At 35.1% G+C, this 21,480-nt stretch overlaps 1 protein-coding gene across 1 annotated transcript in view; it reads left to right on the top strand.

Moving 5' to 3' along the window:
* Nucleotides 1-21,480, top strand: part of LOC117204239 (ras-GEF domain-containing family member 1B-like) — a 232,626-nt gene that overhangs the window by 152,680 nt on the left and 58,466 nt on the right. The window contains exon 3 of the mRNA XM_033441445.1: nt 11,488-11,622. Within this exon, the coding sequence (XP_033297336.1) occupies nt 11,488-11,622 (135 nt within the window). The remainder of the gene's footprint in view (nt 1-11,487; nt 11,623-21,480) is intronic.

Below are 21,480 nucleotides of genomic sequence, written 5' to 3'. Positions count from 1 at the left end.
GATAATAAAAATATAAATTTTGTTATATAAGTAGAAATTACATAAACTCTCCTATAAATTATATTCCATATTATTCTCAACTTCTCACGCATTTCTCTTCAATAAACCTAGATATTATATTATTAAACAAATTCCAAATATTTCATAAGAGACCTTTTAACAAAAATCAATGTTCGATTAACGCTTATTATTCTTCCCAAAAAGTTTCGTCATAAATCACATTCCACTGAAAGCAACAGACTCGAACAAAGAAATCATTTTCACCAAATTAACCATCGGCCAACACACTTTCACACGATTCAATTTTTCACACACGATAGACACCGAAAAAGAGAAGAAGAAAAAAAGCAATGAAAAAAACTCGGCATTTGTTTCACGGTTCGTCGAGGACACAAAATTTCTTAACAATCTTAACGCCTCGTCGAGCGTTCCGTTGGTTCGTACGTTTTACAGGTAATTAAACTTTCGTAGTTTGGGCAAGATGGCTGTGCCACCGGTCGCTGTTCTCTCTAGCGAGAAGCTTGATCCTTCTACGTTTAAACTAGCTAGTGACTACCTGTGTTTATCGACGAACGAAAGCCAAGATCGTTTGTATTAACGCTTTTGGCATTAAGTTTCATTATCGATCCAGAAAGGATCGATCTCAAAGTCGTGAACTTTCTCGTCTAGCTCGGCTAGTAACCTGGAATATCGTAACCTAGCACGCGGACGTCGAGCGGACGGATTAAAGAGGATTTCTTCGTTCTCTTGGCTGGTGTCTCCTTCGTGAAATTTTATTCCATTTTCAAGAGAACCTGGAACTTTTGTTCCGTATCGAGAAGCTGCAGTTTTATTCGCCCAGCGCCACGACCATATTTTATACCCGTGAATCGACTTTGCTAAAAGATCTTAATGAGAATCTGCTGGAATTGCGAGGTAGATCTTCCTGGTGACTGATTTTCTTCTATCTGGGAAAGAATGAAGAGGACATTTCATCTGAAATTTTGGAATTTTAATTTATTTCAAGAAGAATTTGAAGAACGATGCAAAGTAAAACGTTGGAGTTCTATAATGATTTTGTCACACATGATAAAACATTGAAAGAAAAATAATTACAGATTTACGGTAAAGGTTGATGAATAATGAAGTTATTACATATAATGACGGATAAAAGACAGTTTAATATCGATACACTATGAATTTTAGTAACCTTTGTAAAGGTTACTAAAATAAATATTACTATTAAAAATAAAGGTTACTAAACTAAATATTTCTTACCATTTTGATAACAGTCTCCTATTCTCCTATATATTTTATTTAGTCGTTGCTCTTATTAAACATAGATCCATTTCATAAAATTATGATGTCTTCTTACGCTTCTTATTTTATAAACTTTCGTTTGTCCACTATATATGAAAACTTCAACTTCATCGATCAATTTCATTGATAATTTAAATCAATTTACCAATTAATCACATTTTATATGAAACCAGAAGGTGTTCTAATATTTATGAACTACAGTATACATATTTCTTCGTGAAGAAAAGTTCGTAACGCTAGAAGTAAGAAAAGAAAAGATCAACGACTGTAATGATTGATCACTTTCCACCCCTTTGTGTTTCATCTTTAATTCCTTTCGTGAGGTAGAAGTCACGAGCTGTAATTATGAATCTCATTAAAATTCATAACGCGATACAGAAAGTCATTAGCCTTAAGCGTCTGTCGCGCGATGAAACGTTTTCAAGCCACTCTGTGGCGATCAAGCAGCACTCGAAGAAAAATAATTTCAGCCTTCCAAGTTCGCCGTGTCACGATGGTTCGTGTTGTTAATAATAATTTCCTCGAGTGTGGCAGCTGCGCAAGAAAAATTGAAAATATCAAGGAGCAACGAGCAACCTGTATGAATCGACTGTAGTTTCTTTTGTAGTAGATGCAAGCAAATACTTGTTCAAGCGTTAAAAACAATACACCTGAGGTGTAGGACGTGAAGGATGCCAGAGGAATACTCGGCGTATTAATTTAACAGTACGTTTATTAATATTACTAACGCGTGTTGGCTGGGCCTCTTCGTCCCGAGTTTTCTTCGTTCCTCTCTTTTACGGGATGCCGAGGTTCCCCGGAAAAGAAAGTTTTCTTCCATGGTAGGGAAACAGTTTTCCTTTGCGCTCTTCCATAAGTTCCAGGCCTCGGACGTGGTTTCGCGGGCCATGTGACCAACACGTGCGCTTCAATCCTGGAACTTTCTTCACGGTCTTGCGCCGCTACACACCTAAATTACGTACAAATTATAAAAATTTCAACCAGTGATGCGACTAAAATACAAAATTTGTATCAATAACATGAAGATAGAAAGTATATAAAACAAGTATGTAATTTCATAAAAAATCATTCAAATTCATCGCTATTTAAACCTACAACTCGAAGATGGTATCCCGCTAGGGGTAACTATTCACATGTTATTTAGCAATAAAGCTAGAAAAATTTACCCAATGTCCGGCTGGACAAATCGCAAAGTACAAATTAAATAATAAAAAAAAATTTAACCTAAAAAATTTCCATGAAATATTAAGAACTAATTTTGCTCACTCTGATAGTTGTATCTATAATTACTAAATTACCTAAGAGTTATTGAAATTTTATTTACTAAATTACAAATACCGATGCAATACTATTTCATTATTACGATATTACTATTCGACGTCATATTATTCTTCCACTCCCGCTTACACTTTGCCAGTCACGTCTATTATACTATTACATCTTACTCCGCGAAACATAACTTATACAGTAACGAACGTAAACTTTTAAAGGGACTCTTCGAAACATCACCAAAGTTCCCATGAAACGCAAGTCTTGAATAACCGAAACGACGGAAACGATTGCACAAAACGTCAATTTGCATCGATCGCTATAGAAGAGGGTGTTCGCGGTACCGCACGCTCCATAAAATCCCATTTGAAGGAATATGGTATCCATGGCCTCCGCTTGAAAGGCCGAATAAATATGTTCACGGCGATTTAATCTTTCGAACGGCAAAGACCCTTCCGTTTTCCTTTCGCCGCGGCTCTTTCCACATTTCTGCCTCGCGTCTTTCTCCCATCTCTCCGACAGGAAGTTTCACAAAAACGAGTTACCTGCTCTTTTAGGCTGCACTTTGCAGTGTTCGTCTGAAGAGAATTCAGTCTGCACGAGGAATTCTTGGCTACGCGGCAACCCGTCCTACACTCATGTCACTCTTTGCTTTTACCGCGTTTGATAAAGACGAATCGCTGCACGAGAGAACCAAGGACACGCGCAACGATAAAGGCGGATGGAGAAGGTTCGTGTCGAAGGTGGACGAAAGTTACCGAGCGATTCGATCAGAAAACTCGAAGGCTACAGCGTTCTCGAAGATCGATTAACAGTTCGGTTCTGCTACGAAGTTTAACGTGGCACGGAATTTGCTATTCCTACCACGCAGAGAGTTAATGGTGTTACGGAGGTTGATGGCGAATAACAAGAATGCAAATTTACCTGATGTTTTGTCGATGTAGATGCAATTCTGTTTTTCAGATGATTTCTTATCTCCTTTCCCTTATTATCATGGAATTGGTGTGACTACGTATTTAGAATAGAATTTACTGTGACTGTCATTAGAAGGTAATCGAGCCATCCATGAATCATGCCGATTAATTTTGTAAATTTAAACAATGTGCGTTAAATGTTACAATTTTCTAAGAATCTCGAAGTTGAATTAGATCGAAACAACGTTTCTTCCCCTATTCATCGATAGGTCACAGATCGTTGCTAATCATAAAATTAAAATAGTTTTCTTTCATATTTCGTTGAATATGAAACTTTCTGTTCGCGAATAAAAATAAAACTCTTTAACAAGTCTCCTCGTCCGCGGTTCCTTTTGCACGGTATGTTTTTATACGCCACAATGTAAATTTTGGTCTTTTTTATATGATCATAATTCTTCCTCGTTCTTAGAAACGTCGATCATCAAATTTATGAGATTTTTCGTCGAACGTACGTGGCTGTATCTCGTATCTTGGGACTCGATCAGGAAATTGAGAGGATTTGCTGCGAGGCAGACGAACTTTCGTCCATTGTGCTCTTTGGAACGTATTAGGTTCGCGTATGCATACACGTGCGCTAGACTACCCGAAGTATAATCTCGCAAGGAGTGTATTCTCCACTTATCGAAAAGCCATAACTTGGAAACGATCGCGTCGCCGAGATCCAATCTGCAAACGTACGTAATCGTGTACAGGGAGCCACGAAAGCGCGGCCGGAAATAATGGATCTTCGTCAGCGAGAAATTCGAAGATCGACTCCCCGACGAGACGCTGATCGGGTCGTCCCGACCCGATCGGCTTGTTTAAATGATGTTTAACGACGTCGTTACAGAGGCGTTTTAAGAAACAAGAATATCGAGAGGTGTTAATGTTCCTCGCGTACATCGGGTTCATAACCGTAGACGTGGGTATCGTTCTCGAGAGTGAAAATTGAAAATAACTTGAAACTTTTAATTTAGGTATTTGCTATTTTTATTTATTCACTGTTTGGTATTTCAATTACCAGATGAAATAATTGGAGTTTCTTTTATGATTTTTTATAGAAACTTTTAGGGACAGTTGAGTTATTGAAGATCGAAGATTGATTTTTTAAATTCCAAACACGAAGTACAGATACTTTTCCATGTTGCATTACTGAATACTTTTTTTACTATAAGCTTGAACATAGATCGTGCAAAAGTTAGTATGATATCTGCGATGGTATTAACTGAATAATACCACCATTCAAATACTTCTGTGAGCTGTTGCAGAATAAGTCTCAGTTTCTGTCAATTCTCCATTAGGTATAATTATTGGAAATTACATTTCAAGAAATTGAAAAAGTTTTTAATATATTTAATACTCCGCATAGATGAGTTGCAAACGGAGTGAACTTTCCCGCGGGCATAGTTGGCGCAATAATTGAAACAGGCGTTGCGAGTGCGGCGAAAAGATGCAGCTCGCATCCGGCCGAGTGCGGCACGCGGAAACGCGCGTGAGTCACTGGCCAAAACATTCTCGTTCCCGATTTCCGAAAATAAGAAACACGCGAACTGTCTCAAAGAAGCATCAGCCGACTGAGTTTCAGCTATGATCCCGTAGTACGTTGATGCAACGTTAGAGATCGCAGAGGAAACGTCTCGTCTCCAGAGCGAAGCAGCGTTTTCTCGAATTTTATAGAAAATGATAACTAGTAGTTAGAAACGTAAGGAGGGAATTCTAAATGGATAACTATAATGATTGTGTTCTTGTTTCAAACGTAACGAGATAAAATCAAGAATTTTAGTTCTACTAATATTTAGAGATAGTATATTACGTTAATTTTCCGATCAGTCTTTCAACGCTTTTATTAAAAACATGATTACCTTATCATAAAAATAAACGGAATTGCTTTTACTAAAGAAATATCCAAAATTACTTGTATAATAATCTTAAATTTAAAAAAGCACGCTAGTTTTGTATTTCCTTAATACCCCAACTTGCTCCATTCAAACGATCTTACCGATACTCGATCATCGACTCCAGTTTCCTTCTAGATCGCTCCATCATCGTATAAATGAAACTATCTCGAACGACCTTCCACTATCAACTTCCTCGAGGAAAAACAAAGAGGAAGAAATATCCGACAGGTAGGGTTGCCTGTGCTTTTTTTACTCGCGACCGATAAAAGATACCAGAGGTGGATGGAGCGTGGAATAAAGGGAGCGGCGAAGGGGGAGGATCGTCAATAAAGAGCGATAGTAAAGTGGCGAACGTCACTTAAAGGGTCTTCAAGCCTCTATTACTTTGAGAGAGAAGCACTCTATGCTATTACCAATACACGAAATAAAAGCTGAGAGAGTGGGGGACGAAGCGTAGAATGGGGTGAGTAGCAGGAATGGGTGGCCTCGAGGTTGCACCCAGGCCTCGCTTTCGTTACCGACACTCTACTTGCTACTTCTCGCGTACCGATTCCCTCTCTGTTTCGTTTCCTTCCACTTGTTCGAGCCTTGTTCTTCTCTATCGACCTGGCAACTCCTCTTTTCCACCTACAAAGTGCTATTCGATCGGCCGCGATCCATTAAGGAAGGCCAAATATCGCTTTATCGACTCGCGACCTCCATTCTTGAAAGCGTTTTTAATGGAACCGAGCCCCGTCATCGTGGTCGTCGTCGTTGTCGTCGTCGTTCTGGCGTCTTTCGTGTCTCCTCTTCGTACCATTCAACTCCGGTGTGTTGCTTTGACTGCTATTGATTTTATGATTACCGTGAACGGTCACGCGTACCATGCGTCCTCGATTTTAGGAAACGGAGAACGATAGCAATTAAATCCGCGTTTCTAGCCGCGTTTTCACCAGGGTAATTTGAGGCTGAATGACCGGGTCCGGATGCTTCTACGATGAGAGACGCTAATGGATTGGTCTCTACGTGATTCTTGATTTCGTAATTACGTTCTTTTTCTTCCTTTTTAATTACACACCTTTGTTCGCTGGATTGAAAAGCTACGTGAAGCGTTCAGATTCATGCTTCTGCAGTTTCATGTTTAGGTGGTTTTATAAACTGGATCGAATCAAGTAATATCATCTTAGAGTTATTTTTTTTTTTTTAATTTTTTGCATAATATATAAGATAAATATTTCATGAATATTTTATACAAAAAGTAAATTAATTTATTTATCATCGCATGAAGTAAATTATTCGTTTTATTTTGATAGAAGTAACAAAAAATAGTTCAATTAACGTAGAAGAAAGAAATAGATAAATTAAAAGGGAATAATATTTTAAAAACGTATTCGAAAAATTCGAAGAATAAATATCGTTTTCCTTGGAAAAAGAATTTGTATATTTTTCATTTAAGTTCTGTGTACACCTATTTGTTAAAAATTTCCACTACTTCTTTTTTTATTCTCCCTTTTTATGAATACATAACATGGCTCCGTAAATGGCAAACTGGTTGTACTTTATGATTACACAACCGTGATTAAAGAAATTTCGCACGTAGGTATGAAATAAAATGAACGTGACAGTACTGTTACGAAACGTCATGTTGAACTACGTACTGATTGGTAGGTACGTCTATTCTTCCTTTTCAGATCAAAGCAGAAACTCGTTCCATTTTCTATGCAGTTGATCGATATTGCAGTTTTCACAGAAAATATATTAACAATTTCACCATCATGTACGTGTCGGCCACTGAATAAAACGAATGCTCGATTAAATTTCCTGTTTCATTTTTCAGTTGTTAGGAGTTCTGTTTCAATCAGATTCAACGGATATCCATTTCGCAATCTGATCTTAAGCAATACCATTTCTCTTACGTATTTATTTCACTCCTTGTTAGTGAGAGTGTTCTAAAACAAGTATCGTACAGCCAAAATTTAATCAGGCAATTTTTTAAAAATATAAAAATTTGCAATTTAAAATTTATATATATATTTAAAGAAAGTCATGTTGAATAAGATACAAGTGCAGATAGGAACAAATTTGGCATTTCGGTGTTTTCTAACAAAATTGTAATTGTATTTCTATCATAGGCTAAATTGCAATTATAATTAATTAAAAATACCATCGAATAGTATTGTATTCCATAAATTACACAACACTCTGTGCTTATTTTTAGTATATCCAACTAGGTTGTAATAACTCACTTTCTAGCAAATTTCTAGCAAAGCTTGTATATACAGTGTGATTTGAGGGGAATAACGGTTCTTCGATTTTTAGTTTCAAATATCCGGACTCCGATCATTTTTATTTCCCAAACAATTGAATTCTCTATATAAATGTCTACGTCCCAGATACAATATCTTCGCATCTATGATATTCACATCTTTCACCCCTCACTATACCCTCTATTCTCATTCTTTTCCTTACCCTCATTTATCAGCGCTATTACCACCTAATTTCATGCAAATCATTCAGAATAATATAAAGTACAATAACCACGTTCTCATTCCGATTGATTTCATTGTTTCCCCCCCATGGAGGAACAGCTTTCAGGCGTTTAAAAAACGATCAATCTTTCTTGCGCAACGATATATTCGTCGACGAAATATGAAAAAAGATTGATGTAATTAAGAAGTCAGTTACCGTTAACGTCACGCTTTGTCGTACCGCGATTATGTTTAGTTTTCACTTATTCTCTGGAATTAAGCGATCGATCGATATCAACGCTAGGATATGGAAAAGTTCCCCTTGATGAGAGATCTAACGAGCGTATCATAATCCTTCGTTAAAAGGCTGCCGTCATTAAACCGTGATATTGCGTGCAAAATGTCGTGGCATTTCATACCTTCCTCGTAATTGTGGGCCATTCTCGTACCTCCTTAAAAACCATTGATTGAATTGCACAGAAATCATGAACACGGCCTTTTAGGGTTCGGTAGTTGTTAATCGTTTTTAGATCTTCCAAGTGGAGAAGGTAATATGAGAATTGCTTTATATTCCTCTGAATTTTTTATGTGAGTATTATTGAGTTGTTGGAAAAGTTCGTAGGATATTTATTACAGATTTTTATAATATAGTTTTAATATTGTTTTTAATAGGAGATTAAAAAAAATTAAGGAGTACCATAAAAAATTTGTTAACAAAATAAGTTTCTTTTCTTTTCATTTTGACGAGATAATGTTGAACCTCGTACATATATCGAAGCAATTTTAAATCGTAGCTGTAATGTTTGCCTCTATGAATATAGTATATTCTTCTGTTGAATTCATTGTTCGGAAAACCAACTAACATTTACTATGTATTATATTTTACTTGATATTATATATGTGATAATACTTGTAATGTAATACTTGTGTTTCCGCATTTATTACATTTTGAGCGATGTCATTATTGGAAAAGTTTAACTCGTACAATTAAGCGTCTCAGATAACTGATAATGCATTATGTCTAAACAGCAAAGTGCTATTAAAATGCTTCATTCGCAGACACAGGATATTCCCCAAACATTACACGAAAATCTATACTAAATAGATAAATGTATTCGCAGTTTACAATATAACTGAAGTTAAAGTTATAAATGATCCGCAGTTATCTGTATTACGTTTATTAAAGCGAAGTAATTTGTTTGTAAAATGTAATTTATATTATCTTTTAACATGGTAAAAACTTATGATAGTAACAAATGCTCTTGTCTCTAATGCACGATCGGTACACATTGCAAATTTAGCTTAGTAAATTACATATACGTATGTTGTATGCGCAATTATAGAAAGTTGCATTAAAATGTTTGTTCAGCATTTCAATATTTTTATAATAATTCCATGTGGATAATAATCAGTCGCGTTCTTCTTTTTTATATTTTATTAAAATCAGAAATAACGTCGATGAAGTATTTCGAAATAATCATATTTAATCATATTCTTATTTCTTTCTTCCCTTATTTCTTTCCTAAATATATAATTTATCGTGCATTAAATAAAATTTTCTTCCATGAATATGTACATTTAATCTATGTATTATTGAAATCGATGAGGTACACTTTGATAATGGAATGGGTTCGTATATTCATAGAAACTAGCACCAGACAATTCTGCTTTTAGTCTAATGGCATCGCACAGCATTGTTCCGTAGTTAAAATGTGTTAAATCAATATATTATACTAATAGTTCTCGCAGTCTACAAATACGATACTATTTTCTTTACATTTACATATTATAATAATTTCTCTAATAATTTCCAAAGAATAATATAACGTACAAAGTAAACTACAAATTAAATAATTAATTTCGTACTTCGTCAATACGTATCTTATATTACTAATAAATTTATTTGTTTATTTATAGTAATTTATTAAAACAATGCAAATTGGAATAAAAGCTCGAATTAATCACCGTTATATTATTTAACTTCAAGGTACTTTATTTTAATTCGTATTCTATGATTTACCTGATAAAGATAATAAATGTAAAATACAAATTAAAAGTATTATAGATACTTTCATGTTATGTAATTTCTTTAAAACATCATTAAAATGTTAAACTTTAACTAAATCCCAAATTTCAAAAATAATAAAATAAATTCGAAGTACTATCATTGTGTACAACATTCTTCGTCTATAAAGAAATAAGAATGTGCAAACACGTTCGACGAAATTTCCCTTTACGACCATCTTTGCCCCATCTAATCCATCTCATAAAAGCTGTTCGCTCGCTACGGAAGAAGGCGAGAAAGCTGGAGCCAGAAATACACGGCGAAAACAGTTCGAGAAAAGGTTTCCCGGATGAAAGAAACGAACGGGTGAAAGGGGTAAAATCGAGACAAGATTTTAGCGCAGATTCTGCTAAGGAAACGGGGCGAACAAATAGCACCGTGGCTCGCTTGGCCGCGTTTCTTTCTCCTCCTGTAATTTACAACTTTAAATTGCGCCACTATATCGTCGTAATTTTTGCATACCGTCTTATTTTGGATCTCTGGTTTTCTGTTACCGCTTATAAATCCTGCTGTAGGGAAATTAACGAACAACATCCATCGAGGGTTTAAAGAGAACGCAAATACGGAAAAAAAGGATAGTTAAATTTTTTAGCCAAAGATTAGGTACGTAGAAAAAATTGTATATTTCTTGTGCCAATAATTAATTTAATCTCATCTCTGATTTTTTTGTCGGACGTATTTATTTTTCTTACTCAAATTTCTTTGAGTTTACACCAAGGTGCTCTAATTACTTTCAATAAGATGTTAGTCAAAATACTAATCGTTATGGGCCTTAAAAATAATTTCAATATATTGCAACTATAATATTACAAGTGTGTACATATATTCGTACATCATGATTTTTTTAAAGTTCGAGATTTAGCATCCTGGGATAAGTTGCAGGATAATTAATTACGAAGTGGTTTAATTAATTACTTGAAGAACGACGATCCCGTGATTTTACAAAAATACTTTTAATGTATGGGAAACATTGTAACTAAAAGTATGAATAGTGTGTTTTATACCTACCTGTTTTCGTTGCTTTAATACAAATACATTCTGACAGCTATTTCATTTTATTTATATTTGATTGTAAGCAACGAAGATTGATTTTCTGCGAATGCAACTGCAGGCGGGTTCCATTAGAGATGTATAGATCGTTCGAGGGTGAAAGATGAGAAATGAAGCAAGGAAATGGGAATAAAGTGCAGTGGTTTCGTTTATTGTTCTGTTACAAATTGTTCAAGTAAATCACATTTGTAATTCAAATGGCGCAGCAATAACTTTATCTTCTTCAATTTTACCTCGTTTTATTTCATTAAAATAACTGATTTTATTTACATTTTATTAATAAATTCATATATCCAGCGTTTCGCATAAAACAACTTATTTAATTTAATACTCGATAACTTTGTTGATATCAAAATGAGAATTAAAAATCGTGTTCCTTTGTGTAAAAAGAATGATTCGATAAGAATCGTATAAAAAGCTGTTTATAGCGCGACTAATGTGTATCCGTGTTAAGAAATTTCTCGTGTCTCAATAAATTATTTCAATACTATTTCTCTGTTTTCCAGAGCTTGCCACAAACACCAGCTGGCGGTGTGGGTGGAAAAGGAAGCGGAAGTGCTGGCGCCGGTTCTGGTATGGTCAATGGTTCTGGTGCCGATCATCAAGATATTCGTGACGGTGCTGCTATAAATACAGAACATGTGAGTAATTCCATTCTCCGAGTTTTTTGTCAATTAAAAATTATACAAGTTGCGAGAAGTAACTCGTTATTTTATCATTTGTTATTTATACTAAATGAGATCTGAAATTTTTATCATTAATGTAGACTGTAACGAAAGATGAAGGAAATAAAGAATAGGAAGGGTGACAAGAACGAAAATAGAAGCGTGTTTTCTCCGTTGATTAATCTGTAAAGGACTTCTACCTAGTCTATATTTTAACTTTAATAGAATAATTGAGATCAGAGGACGTGCTCGTTTATTATTCTTTCCATTTTCGTTTAAAGATATTTCTTCTTTTTATTATCTGCGCCAAAGCGAATGTATTAAGGACCAAAGTCAACGCAACATCGAATCATGTGAAATTTCTTTTCGGTCGTTTCACGATTGAAATCTATTGAAAAGAATTTCTAGACGTAGCTCGACATATTTTTATTCACTGCTTTTCCTTTCGTTTAGATGCTGCAATTTTGTGAAATTTAAAACAGTTTTATAAATAAAGAAGATACAATATAAATAAAAAGTTTTTACAAATATTTCATATCACTAATGCTTTCATCCTTTTTACACCCCGGACTTGCGTAATGAGCTTCTATAATGTGTATATTAATCTAATACACTTTTTGCGATTTAACAAAATTACAACTTACTCCATTCACGTTTTTCTTCTTGAGTTCTACACGCTATTTCACTGGTTGGTTACTAAGAAGTTAAGCACTGTATTGTTCAGTTTAACTTAGTTACTCAAGTAGATACGTCAAAAACGTTCGAACGGTTTAGACACGTAAAAGAATCGTCTCGTAAAAATGTAGTCGCGCTTTCAAGCGTCACGGGACGTGGCGATACCCGGGGAAAAAGCTCGACGAGTTCTTGGCCGAGTGGGCAAGAACAAATCGGCCGTTCGCTCGGCAATGATTGCCGTTACTATTCTTCGAAAACTTCCTTAAAAGTACCTCGACGAGGAAAGTTTCGCAGTGAAAGCAACAAAGTGAGTCATTCAGCGTGCCGGCGGGCATTGTTTGCTTTCTTTCGCCTTATTTCGCGGCCACCTTTATATCGTCCAGATACTCCGGTTCCACAGAAAAATAAGGGAAAAAGCTATTGGCGTATAGTGGCTGAACGCTCGGGGAAATTTTCCCAATCGTTCGCCAGAGAAGTAACTTGTAACGATTCACTGCCTCCGTTAATCGATAACGAGTTTGCAAGGGGCAGAAGGGTTGCTACGTGCGTTTCGGTATTACTTGATGTACGATGTTTGTAGTTCCTACTAGGTTTGAAATTAAGTTAATTTTAAACTGAGAAATTAAGAAGATGTAGCTAAATGAAGATAGTAATGGATGTATTTTGCCTAATTTGAAAATTTCTTTTATTTTTTCGTATTTGTTTGCTATACACGTGTGACGGTCACGTATATTTTTCATGTCGTAGAAATTTTTACGATGATTTAGAAATTTAACATGATATCAAACAATTTAAATCTAAAACTTCATACTGTACCAAAGGTATTAATGAATAAAACGGTTCAAAGTATAGTATCGATATTTTGCACGTATTTCTACCATTACTTCAACAAAGAAATAAAACGTGTCTCACTAATTGTAATATAAAATTTTGTAGCACCTCCGAACCTTCGCTAATAAGATATGATACATCCACCACGTAACAAGTACCATCCAGACACGGAAATCTCTAACAATTTAAATAAATCTTCCTGTCTTGCAACGCTAAAAAATAGTCAAAGAGTACATCCTCATAAATGGCATCGCAAACCACTTAAAAATTTTAAAAATAATGCAGAAAAATTTCTTAAATTCAGCTCCATAGTCTCATAGTTGCCATAGTTGTAGCGTTTGAAGTCGCTGAACTTTCTTATTATTCGCATGCTCGTATCGCGTGCAGATTTGATCGTTGCGGCGGAAGCTAATCCGCAGGCCATCGATTCCATCAACAGAATTAAAAAGAAAAAAAAAAAAACAGGAAAAAAGAGAAAAAACGAAAGATAGCTGGGAAGACAGTTTAATCGGAAATCGGTTGGACGTAGTTCGGGAATCCAGGAATTAAGCGATTACTTGCGAAGTTAACCATTGTTTCAGCCAGTCCATCAATCGGGTCCCACCTAACCACCCCTTTGTGCAATTCCCACCCTCCCATGCGCGGCACCTCGTCCGACCCACCCACTCGATTTTCGCACGTTGATCCATTCGCACGGAATTAAAACCTTTATCTACGTTTCTCCGCCTGCTTTGTCGAGGTTTGACCGGCGAAAACGGACGTGCACGAGAGACTGGTCGAGGAATGGAATGGAAAGGGTGGAGCCTCTGGTTCGAGAGCTCGATGCTCATGGAACGGTTGCCGGAATCGTTTATTTCGAACAGCTACGCGCTCCACGCTGATAAGCAACGTCAATTTTTGTGTCGTCTCGCTTTGGACGCTATCGTCCGCTTATTTTTTTCCTTTTTAATTGAGATTCTGCCTCTGCCACGCTCCTTTTTCTTGTCTGTGTAAGAAGAAAGTGCTTTAGAGAATGCTTTTAAGAATTAATGCTATAATTAGACTGTGGATTTTTAGGCATCTACGCTGTTTACAGCTATCATTCAAAAGTATTTCTCCATAGCATTTGTATCTGCATTGTATTCATTATTTGCATTCATATACTAACTAGTTCCGAGTAATAAGATTCCCGCTTTTTTTATTATTTTTGTTCCCTGACAAATATTAATTCGATTAATAATGGCACTCGTTTAACACTAATTTAATTATTTGATATTTCTCTTGCATACTAATCATTCGTATTAAGAATTCTATATTCCATATACTTAACAATTGTTATATTCTACCGTTAAGAATATTTCCTGGTGCTAAAGATATTTTCATTTTTAACGTTGCTGTTCAATTTATCCTACTTCAGTTCGCTCTTAACTTTCATCATTGCTTTATCTCTTCTACAGACTTTACAGTGCATTTATCTATCCTATTATTCGTTGCCGTTCTGTGGCAATCTGTTTGCACCATGTCCTAATTTCTTTCTTTCAAACTATTCCACTTTCATCTTTTCGTTTTCCCTTTGCCACATTTTTTCATTTCTTCGCATTAAAAAATCTTGTTCCAGTAAACTTTCCATTTTTATTATAATCGTATTAAAAACGCACCTCTTCTAAAATATTTTTTATTATAATTCTTTCATTGACAATTTTAATTCGCTTTCTCTCTCATTTGACTTTTTTTTTTACCTTCCTTTTACTTTAGTCCACTGTTTTCAACCAAACCTGACGTTTTGCTCTAGCCTCTCTCTTTTTATCCCTCTTTTCTAATGGCGGATAGTTTTTTGCAATTTTCGACGATGTGCTATCGATTTACATGAGACTGCAGAATGATGGCTCGCCTCCGTCGATTCCCACATTGGTTATATGGATTCTCTAATCGAAAACCGAGATAGGGGCAGAGGAAAATGAGAAGGGCTGCAGCCGAATATTTCATCTTCGTTGAGAGACGAGGGCTTTCAAGTCATTGTACCTTCGCGGTAATATTTTGGACGACTTTCGTCGAACGGATAGCTTGATTCACTAGAAAAATTGTCCAAATCAATATCAATATTCGTTGAAATCCACCGTAGACGTTTTAGACATTCGTTTAATAATATTTTAGGTTTGAGAATTATGTACAGATTTAATACTTATATTTTCGAAGTTATCGGTTATTCTCTTCTTCGATTATTTTATATTAAAATTTATATGAAAAATATATTAAAATTCGTGTAACCATCATATTATATTAACAACTATACGTAATATTAAATTAATCGTGAATATAATAATTATAAAATATGTTCGAATGATGTTGTTTTATAACGAATCTTAAGCGATTAAGATGTAAATGTCTAAACATTATATAATCAGCATTATTATGTTTATTTGGAAGAGAAGTCGCGATAAATAAATTGCATTTTTCGTATTTTAATTCTCTAAATCGTTTCGTTTTTCGCAAATAAGCTTATCGTTCTGTGGATTTACTAATTAAAGCGTAGCGAACGCGATAATTCGATAATTCTGCCAACGGAGGAACTGAATCGCGTCGACTTAACCGTATCTACCGTAGGAGTTTGCTACGTTTCGGCTTATCTGAGTAGGCCAGTTAGCCGGAAACCATGCTGACTATGAAGTTGCACCGTACTCACCCCTCTCTGTGTTAAACACGCTAGGTAATTCCTGAATAAGAGAACTCCTGAAAATACTTACCTTTCACAGGCTGATGATTGTACGATGAATTTCTCCGCACTCGCATATACCGATATATAAATCGATATATCCATAAGCAAATGTCATGATCGTTGTACGCGATCGTCCTGGAAATGTGGTAATACTGATTTGCTGCGTTTGTTAAACGGTAGATTCATCGACCGATATATATAGCTCTTTATCATATTCATGATTCATTCAAACAATTAAATTTGTTTCACTCGAATATTAAAACTATTTATGTTTATATAATTGATATAGATTGGTTATGATTAATTCATTATTTATTTTCTAGAGCTTTAACAGTTCTAATTAAGCATTAATAGTGAATATATAATTACTCGATTTTTGGTGCAGAATTATTTATAAAATAGAAATGTTGAATAATTAGGTAGTGGTATGTAGTGTATATATAACGCGTGGCAACAGGGATTTGAGGAAATGTGCAAGTAAAATTGTTCTTGAAGATTAATTATTGAGCATTTTAGAAAGAATTAAGCGAAGAACTATTCAACAAACAATAGAAAGACAAGTGTTGATTAATAATCTATTGGAGAAGAATTTTTTGTCGTTTCAGATTAGTTCATCTTCGATCAGTATTCTTAAATTCAGATTAATTTTGTGCAAATCAAATTATCACATAATCTCGTTTATTCTTCACCAAATATTTAAAACCTTTGCAATTTCGATTTACAAAATATTCGTCACTGTCTTAACATTTTATTCAGAAATATAAATTATACCTTACTTGAAACAAATGTATTAATCGTTTAGCTGAAAAATGAAAAGTACGGTCATCTTTGGTCCATATAAATTTCCATTCCGCACAATTCGGCATAATTCGCCGCTTATACGCGTCAATGGATATTCGAACGTACAAAGGAATGAAATGTCAAAGAGTTAACGCGGCTAACGAATATCCATTTAGTCGCATTTCGGACAATTATCCGCGAGCGTAGGGAGTTTTTTAAACGAGAATATCGCGTTCTGGAGGGCGTCCGTTTCGAAAGTGGTCTGAGCAGCGTGCAGTCCGGAAAATTAGTCGGCGACATTCACCGGGACCGGAAGTAGCAAACGACGACGGCTGTGGCTCCGCTCTGGCTCTGAGCACATACACATCCGTTGGTGTTTTATTTTTCGCCCGTTGTTTTTTCGTGCACCACCGGCTGAACAGAGGGAAAAAAACTAATTCCGTAATTGCGATTCAAATTTCTTTCGAACAACCTCGCAATGCCGTTCTCTCCCCTTTCCCTCCACTTTCCACGCGTTTCCTCCGTCTTTAGAACGAAGAACAACTTTTGTTTTCCTACCTCTCTGTATTTTCCTGCTCCTTTTCCCTTTTTCTTTCTTTTTTTTAATTCTTGCTTTCACGGAATCTGCGGTAGCCCCATCTTCGTCTTCGTCTTCGTCTTCGTGTAATTCCAGTCTTATTTATTTCCTTCGAGAAAAATTTCTGCGTTTTCTCCCAATATACTTTCCTTTCCTTTCACTTACATTCCATCCTTTCTTCCGTTTCATACTTGACTTACGTTGGATTTTTCTTGTCTTTGTTCTCTTACGTATTTCCGACTCACCCCTGGTTTTGTTTTTATGCCTTGTTATTTTAATAGACTGGTTGCAGACTTCCATTGTTGTCTCATTAATCTAGTTTTTAAAGTATCCATTGCTATACTTCTTCTCGCGACTTTTTCTCGCCACGGGAATGCACAAGGTTTGATTTAGTCTATTGTTACTAGATAAAACTATATTCACTAATAAGTATGTCGGAGATGAAAGAACACCGGAGTCTGTAATTGAACAATTGTAGTTATTCAATCCGATTGTAATTGTTCGAGAGTTGTGATAATGAGCTTGGGCTCGAGGCGACAGTCAGTCGCCGAACGTAGCCGCGGTCACGGGATTTGCCTAGCAAAGGTATGGAGTAATTCTATAGCTCTCCTTAAAGGAAATATTCGTGGCGACACGCGACAGTAAACATTCCAACGGTTTCTGTCCCGTGGCTCGCCACACGCAGACCCTATTCTTCGAGTAAGATGATTGCCAGATGTCGATGCGTCTCCGCAGTACATGTTCGGCTAACCCGAGGGCCCGTTATAAATCTTAAGGTTTAGTTAACTAAAGTCCTTCAAACAGACAAACAGTCTTTGTCCCAACTACGGGAAGATAGGGGAGACATATTTTTCAACGAGCGCGGTCTCCCACTAGTAACTTTCCCTCGAGGGCGGCTAGCATCTTTTTCTAACCACCGATATGAAGATTGACCAATTAGCAGCAACGTCAATTTCCCTTACTTTCTGAACGAAGGCTTTTCTCGACGAATCCGATGATCTCGTATCCTTAGACACACCCCATTATAGTTTTCCTCTGTGGCATCATCGGGACGGGAAAGGCATTCTCGTTCGCGATCTCACTGATGAAAGTAGTAACCCTTTACGACCAGTGAATATCACGCATCCGACTTAGATTTTGTGAGTACGTTCATCTATCATCCCGTCGACCGCGGATTCGTTATTGAACCTAGGATCATTGTCATTAGTTTCTCGAGTGCCTAACTACCACGGTTACTTGTCCGGCTCTATAATAATCGTATTTGCACTAGTCAATGTCTTCTCTATTGCACAACGACAACGTGTAACCCAAACGAAGATTCGTTTCACGCCCCTAACCCTAATTCTAATGTCCGCTCCGACAAGTATATGTTTATGAAGAACAAGAACCAACGAAGGAGAACGAAATTTTTGTAAAATTTATAACTATCGATTTAATTAACTTTGACAAGTATTAAATTGTCTGCAAGACCAAATATAATATATTATGTACATACGTTGGAGCTAACGTTCTTTAATATAATAGTGTTATGAATGAGGCTTAACGTAGAATGTGACTAGAAAATATAAAAATTCGATATATCACGTTTACATGGTAATATCGTATAAATATCATATAATATCGTAAAAAATCGTATGACATCGATTACTTAAAATCAAGCAATTTTACAAAATTGATAAATCCCATTTTTTTAAAGGAATCTAAAAGCGATAAAAATTGCTAAAAAAAAAAAAAAAAGGGAAACTTATACAAAATTTCAAAAGATTTTCCGTTTTTCAATTTTCTGCAAATTATATTTTCTCCATCCATCTTTTCGCTGTGCAACGTTCTTCTCGCTTCGAGTCGTTCTTCCATTTCCTCCAATGCGGACATGCTCTTTTGCCGTTTTTTTCAACCCCCGTTCCGAACGTTCTTTTTCTTTCGTCTTCATTTCATCTCCTTTGAACCACGCTCTAATTCCTCCCAATGTTCCCTTTTGACGAGTCGCCGTTTCTCAGGATGCATTCAATGCACACTATCGTTGGCCGACTTCCGTTTCGTCGATGTACAAACCAGTCCTTGTTTCATTTTTAGATCATGAAATTGTGGCCTAATATAGTATCAGGCTAATAATTAATCGAACGCTTTCTCGTGTAACCTTTGTCGATTAAAATCTATTAATTACTGGTCCCGGTTTTGGTTAAAATAATAAAAACAACTTTGTTACAAACAAAGTTTATCATGAAGATGTTAATCGTGTTAGTGGAAATAATTCGTCCTTTGTCTACATATATAATACTTTGTCTACATATGCAAGTATAATTAAGTATTTTATCCATCTGTCCGGAGAAAAATATTAAATGGGATTGGTAGTATGATTCAAGAATTTTTCATCTCTTATTCGTCTGGAAAAATTTTAATTGGAACATACAATCTATATAATTGTTAGATTGAAGAAAAGATTGTCCAAGGAAGATTATATTTTATATCTTTTTTATAATGCACTGTATCTTTTATTGCGTTAAAGAAATATTTGAAATTATCAAAAATTAAATTTGAAAATTGGAAGCAGGTAAATACTGCGTCTTATTAAAAAAAAGTCTGATGTTACATCACCTATAAGAAACTAAACAAAGAACTAATTGTAAATATTTATAATAATTTAATCATAAAATATTTAAATTTAATCATTAAATATTTATAATTTAATCATAAAAAGAAAACAAATAATTCAAGAACAACGAAACTACCTAATCTTTAAACATGAGAATAAATCTTATTACGTTTAATCATTTAATCATTAAATATTTATAATTTAATCATAAAAAGAAAACAAATAATTCAAGAACAACGAAACTTCCTAATCTTTAAACATGAGAATAAATCTTATTACGTTTGACATTTATTGCTAAGAAATAGTCTTACTTTCAAATTAAGTGCTTTAACTTTTATACTGCTTCCGTTCAATGTCGCCTTCCATATCTCCCATTTGGTCGTACTTCTGCAGAACAGGAAATGAAAAACGCAGCGATGGAACGAAGACAGGCAGTTAAATTAAAGTCTGATTAACGGACTGTCTTAGAGACTGTGCATTCTAGTTTTTCAACTCGTAAAGACGAGTTATTCCGCGTCAAATCGGTCGACTTGTCTCACAAACGCGCCAGCTCATTCGAGCTTTTCACAGAATTTTCATCTCATTTCCGGCGCACGACATCGTAAAAGGCGTACAAAAAAACCGCTTAATAGGACTCTTTTTTACCAAAGTTATGAACTATGTTCGAGCATGAACGTAATTCATTTTATTTAATGTTTAACGTCCATTATACCAGGAAAAACTTCTCGTGTTTGAATAGGAAATTATTATCGAGCTCCGTTTTTTGGAAATATCATACCACGGGAAGATTTAAATATAGGAAAATATAAGAAAACAAGAAAAAATAATTAAGAAAATATTTATGAAGTATTCGTATCCTCCCCTTTTTTTCTATCACATTATTTTTTATTTCAGTAAGCATTAAGAATGTCATAGTCTCTAATGGTGAATATATTCAACAGTTGTAAATGCACAATAAAAACAACTTGAAATATATTTTAAAATTCTGATATAAATAAGATACAATAATTATAAACTTTACAAAAATACTGTTATTTTCAATGAACGTTTAAGTTTCCTTTATTGTTAAACGATAAAAGTATTTAAGTAAATAATGCGTCAATTACTTTTAACAAAGATACACATGTGTGCTGCAGCGTGTACGCAAATATTCCCATCGAAAATCAATTGAAAAGAGCTTACTACAAAACGGTATTGAATAATGATCGATTCGATTAAACGATAATTACGCAAACCGAACTGGGAACCATTCTCATTCCACATTCAAGTGTTAGCGTGAAACATAAATACGGTTATACGATTGCAATATTTAATACCTGCCTGGAGCAAGTTTCAAACGAGCAGAAACATCCTAATTGCTTGCTGCATTATGTAAAATTAAATTCTTATTCGTTGATATTAAATCGAGGTTAAGCAAAATTTCAAAAGAAAATATCCGGAGAAAAAATGGAAAAATCGAGATTGTTAGATTATGTAAACGATAAATAAATTTGTAATCTGTTGAAGTAATTACTTCAAGGAAAACTCTACACCTTTTTTTTTTGTGTATCCGTGGCCTAGACATCGCTGTTACGAAGAAAATAGAATTTAGTGAAGCAAAAAAGAATTAAAAACAACAAGAGGTTCATATTATCGTGCCCTTGAATATAAATATTGAATATTGCTCTGGGTTACAAGGTCTAC

The sequence above is a fragment of the Bombus bifarius genome, unplaced genomic scaffold (genome assembly GCF_011952205.1).
Source record: "Bombus bifarius isolate JDL3187 unplaced genomic scaffold, Bbif_JDL3187 scf7180000007977, whole genome shotgun sequence".
Lineage (NCBI taxonomy): Eukaryota > Metazoa > Arthropoda > Insecta > Hymenoptera > Apidae > Bombus > Bombus bifarius.
Note: the sequence above shows the minus strand (reverse complement) of the source record. Positions and strands in the feature narration are given on the sequence as shown.